At 66.2% G+C, this 4,781-nt stretch overlaps 1 protein-coding gene across 1 annotated transcript; it reads left to right on the top strand.

Moving 5' to 3' along the window:
* The first annotated feature begins 25 nt into the window (after positions 1-25).
* CENPX (centromere protein X) lies at positions 26-3,728 on the top strand. Its single transcript, XM_044921694.1, has 5 exons — positions 26-115; positions 2,576-2,627; positions 2,827-2,880; positions 3,121-3,209; positions 3,309-3,728. The coding sequence occupies exons 1-5, from the start codon at positions 86-88 to the stop codon at positions 3,321-3,323; spliced, it is 240 nt and encodes a 79-aa protein (XP_044777629.1). The 5' UTR covers positions 26-85; the 3' UTR covers positions 3,324-3,728.
* The last annotated feature ends 1,053 nt before the right edge of the window (positions 3,729-4,781 follow it).

Below are 4,781 nucleotides of genomic sequence, written 5' to 3'. Positions count from 1 at the left end.
GGGGCGGGGCCTCGGAGGGCGCGCTCAGGGCGGACTAGCTGGGGGGCTCCCGGGGCTCTGGAGGGCGCGCGTCCGGGCGGCTGTCATGGAAGGAACTGGCGGCGGCTTCCGGAAAGTGAGAGGGCTGGCGGGGCGGGGGGGCCGGGCGGCCGGGCGGCGGGGCCGGGCGGCGGGCGCCGCGGCCCGGCCCCCCGTGGGACTCACGTTCCCAGAATCGCGCCCTCTGCCCTCCGCGGGTGGGGTCCTGCACCCGAGTCGCTGGAGGCCGAGCAGGCAGCCGGGTTTGCGGCAAGAGGGAGGGGTGTGCAGAAACAGGGTGGGGGCGGGGGGTGCGCTCGGACAGGAGCCCGGGCCCCACCACCGCCCTAACGGCCCGGGCGCCCCGGGACGCCGCGGGACTTGCTCTCAACCAGGTAGCGCGGAGTGGCTCAACCCGGCTCGCTGGTGGCCACACTGCCTGCAGATTCTCAAGCTTCCCTTTGGCCCGTTGCCTCTCACGGGGCCCTGTGCTTCGCGTCCCACCTGAGCAGGGCTGAAACTGGCCCTGCTGGTCTGTGGTCCATCGTGGCGGGGGTGGCCGGGGTTGTGGCTCCGCACGTGTCCTCCTAGACACCAGTCAGGCACGCTTGCATGCCCTTGACATAGATTAACCCGTTAGGACATGGGTACAAGTACAATCCTCACTTACCAGTGGAGAAACTGAGGCTGTCCCGCTCAGGGGCCTCACCGTATGCTCTGCCCCAGTGAGTGCGGTTCTGGGTGGCTGGGAAGGTATGGGGGCCCCTACGGGCTTCCACCCCCTGCAGGCTGTGAGTGGCTTGAGCCTCACTTTGTGGGTCTGTGCCAAGGTTGGGAGGCACTGAGCCCTTGATATCAGGCAGGTGCGCTGGGAAGGCCCGTGGGCCTTGCTCCACCAGTCCGGGTAGCAGCTACTGCCTTACAGAGAGGCGGGGGTTCTCTGTGGCTCACTTTCTGCTTCAGCCTCCTCTTCTCCTCTGTCACCCAGGAGGGTGGCTCGGCCCTGGCCCAGCAGCGGGTCATGACTGAAAAGGGAAAGCCACTGAGGCTAGGGTGACTTGGCAGAGTGGTGGTCACAAGAATTCCCCCATTATAATTGCTGGAGACAGGAGCACCAGCAGACCTGGACAGCCCTGAGTCCTCACCCCAAGGGCTCTGGCCAGAGCTGGGGTTACGATCATTACCCTTGAGCAGGCCTGTTGCAGGTGAGGGTGAGAGGGGCAGAGGGAAGCCGTAGGGGCTGCACGCAGTGGGGTAAAGGCTGAATGCGTCCCAGGTCCAGTCCTGCCCTCCGCAAGTTTGAGTTACTCGTCTGTTTAGGGGACCACCACCACATGCAGATGGTGCTGACTCCTTTGGTGTCGGCAGCCCGGGTGCAGGAGGCCTGCTCCTGTAGCTCTTCCCCGGTTCCAGGAGCAGGTGGGGCGGCGGAGCCTTGTGGGCCTTTTCCAGCACCTTCTTGGTAAGCAGCAAGAAGGACAGCAGGTGGCGCCAAGCCCTCATGGTCACCGCTGGGAGGGCAAGGCTGCGTCTGGAGTAACCCGGTGGCAAGTTCTTACCCTCCTGAGCCTGGGCCCCATGGCGTCCACTCCCTCCCCTGCCCCTCTGCTCTGCTCTGCTCTTGGGCTTTGCTGAGCTGCCCTGGGTGAGGCAGCGAAACCTCCAGAGGCTAAAGCCGGAGGCGTGGCCAGTCCCCAGCTCCCCTTCCCTGCGTGACACCCCATTTCTGGGCTCCTCCTACCTCCCGGCTGGCCTGCTGGCTCCTCATTCACAGCCTCTTGTAGCTGGACCCTGCTCTCCGTAACCTACCTCCCTTGGTCCACCCCCCAAAGCCTCATCATCCTTGGACCTTCTGGAAGGCTCTTCTCAGCTCCAGCCACCTACCCAGCCACTCTGCTTGGGCGCCTCATGCATGTCCCTCACTCAGCATGTTCCAAGCTGAGCTCCTGGGCCCCAGATTCTTTCCCCCACAGCCCCCAGCTCTGCAGAGTGGTGCCGTCCTTTAGGGGCTCAAGCCCCCCACCTTGAGGAGTCTCGGCTTGGACCCACCCTTGTCCGGAGGCCCTGGGGACATGCTCAGGCTCTGCCTCCCCTCCTCCCGGGTTCACCCTGACCACCTATAGGCGGAGCAGCCCAGCCTCTGCCCAGTTGTGGGCTTCCCAAGTGACCATCCCAGGCCCTGCATGTGGCCGACTCCAGAGAGGGACCTCAGAGGGAGCTGACCTGGCGCCAAGAGCAGGGTCTGGCACAAGCTAGGCAGTGTGGGCAGTGTGGACACACCTGCCAAGGGGCCCACTGGAGGAGAGCGCCTCAGCCCCGGGGGCAGGAGTGCAAGACCGCCCTGGAGCCCAGGAGGACCGGGTGGGCACCGGGGTTGCTCCCACCTGTCCACCGCCTGTGTCTGACTTACGATCCTTCTGGAGGCATTGGGGGCTCCTCACTGCCCAGGCCCCCACCCTGGGAGGGCCTCTCCAGCATCCAGAACTCAGCACCCAGGGGGTCTGTGGCAGGCCAGGGGCGGTGCCGGACCACTGACCCCTCTGCCCTCGCCCCCCAGGACCTGGTGAGCAAGCTGCTGCAGCTGCACTTCACAGACAGCAAGACCAAAGGTTTGTGGGCACCACCTGGAGGGCAGGGCCAGAGCACTGCAGCTCTGGGGGGGGGGGGGGGGCAACGCCTCGGGGAGGGCAGGGAGCCACCTGTGTGAGGAGTCATCAGGCGGAAGTAGTGAGGAGAGCAGTGGGGTGACCAGGGCGGCAGGGGAGGGCAGGGCGCGGGTCCTGTAACCTGCTCCCCTCCACCTTGCAGTCGGCGGGGACGCACTGCGGCTCATGGCGGAGCTGCTGACCATCTTCGTCGTGGGTGAGCCCGAGGGCCCCCGCAGTGTCCTCTGGTGTCCCACCCGGCCAGCCCAGACGCTGTCCCCTTGTGTTTTCTCGGCCGGGGGGGGGACTCCCACACACCTCTTACCTGTCTTCCCACCAGCCCTAAGCTCTGTGTCCCCCGGTGCGGTCTTCTGAACCACCAGCTGGCATGGGTGGGGGAGGCAGCCCAAGCCCCCCCAGCCCTCTCCCCCCTCACCGGCCTCCTGTGTGGTGGCAGAAGCGGCTATCCGCAGTGTCCGGCAGGCCCAGGCAGAGGACCTGGCTCTCGTGGACATGGACCAGCTGGAGAAGGTGCTGCCTCAGCTGGTAGGTGGGCCCAGGGGGCGCTATTGTCCCATCCTGCGTCCTGCCCTCCCAGAAGCAGGGCCGGTGCCCATGGGCTCTGAGTGCTCCTCTCCCCCACAGCTCCTGGACTTCTAGGGGCCTCCACCCCCACTGTGGCCCGCTGTCCAAGCCAAGGCCGAGCCCCGTGCCCACACTTCTGCGGTCTCTGGCTTCAGGCAGGGAAGGAGCCGCTGATGCCTGAGACCGATACTCTCCTCCAGCCCCCAAGACTGAGCTAGGTCCTGGCAAATGCCCCACTCCTCGTGGTGTCCTCTCTGTCCTGCTGCTGACCGCCTGGACACAGCAGATGGGGGGCTCGCTGAGGGGACCTGGGGGGGCAGGTGGCCTGTACCTTCTACAGACAAGCGAAGCTGCCCACAGGCTGACACCCCAACATCAAAGCTTCTGTGCAACCTTTCAACCATCTGATACCCCTCAGAAGATGCTTCCCTGAGCTATAAATTTGTTCTCACAAGGCAACGTCAATAAACCAAAGCTGCCTCTCAGGCCCGCCTCCCTGTTGCCATTAATCACCCAAAGTCAAGTTGCTTCAAAGCCTGCTGGCCTGCCGGTCCACGTTGCTGGAAGGGCAGCACAGCTCGCGGGAGCCCGCATGCGTGAGAGCCCTGCCGGGGGCCACAGTGAGGGCCACTGAACCCTGAGCCCTCACACATGAGGCCGCTCGCTGGGAGCACGGAACGGTGCTGCTGCCGCGGGCCCGGGAATGTCGCTTTGGGCAGGGCCTGCTGGTGGAGACCAGCTGCAGGGGACCTGTCAGGAGCTTGGTCGGGGTGGTGTGGCTGCCCTTGGATGCGCGGGGGCCTCGCCGCCCCCCAGCCCCGCCCTCTCCACCCCGCAGCACCCACCTCGCTTTAGCTCTGACAGCTGCCCAGCGACTGCAGTCAGGACACACACAGCTGCACAATGTCCCCTGGGGAGGGACACCAGCCGCCCCACCCACCGTGGGGATCGGGGGGGACCCTGGAGGACCTCCAGGGGCAGCCTCGCCCACACCTGAGCAGGGCATGGGCTGGGGGGCAGGCCTGCCCTCCCGGATTTAGCCCCGCTGGCCGCTTCCTGCACCCCCCCCACGCTGGTCCCCCAGCTCTGCTCCCTGGCCTCTCCTCGGGGAGTCTCGGGGCTTCGAAGCACTGGGAACCCATGGCAGTGATCAGACCTGAAGGGAAGGCTGAGGCTGGCCGGAACCCATGCGCGCAGCCACTGAGAAGCGCGCTCAGGTCGGGGAGTGCGGGGCCAGCCTGCCCTCGCCAGGCATCCTCCCGGTCCCTCCGTCCTGGTGCCCTGGGCTAAGGCGGCCCTGCCTACACGCAGCCCCGCAGCTAATGCCTGGGGCCTTTCTCACACTTGGGTCCTCACGGGAGGGGTAGCTCGTGGGGTCAACTGGGTGAAACCAGCGGCTCAGGGAGGACACCTGCGCCTTTGTTCACCAGCACGTGGCACCCCCCAGGCCCACCCAGGTCCAGACCCACTGCAGCACCAATGGGCCCAGGGGACAGCGGGGCCCTTTTCTGAAGAAAGGATGACAGGAGGATC

This window comes from Neomonachus schauinslandi, chromosome 15, assembly GCF_002201575.2.
Source record: "Neomonachus schauinslandi chromosome 15, ASM220157v2, whole genome shotgun sequence".
NCBI lineage: Eukaryota > Metazoa > Chordata > Mammalia > Carnivora > Phocidae > Neomonachus > Neomonachus schauinslandi.
This window is presented reverse-complemented; position numbering and strand designations above follow the sequence as displayed.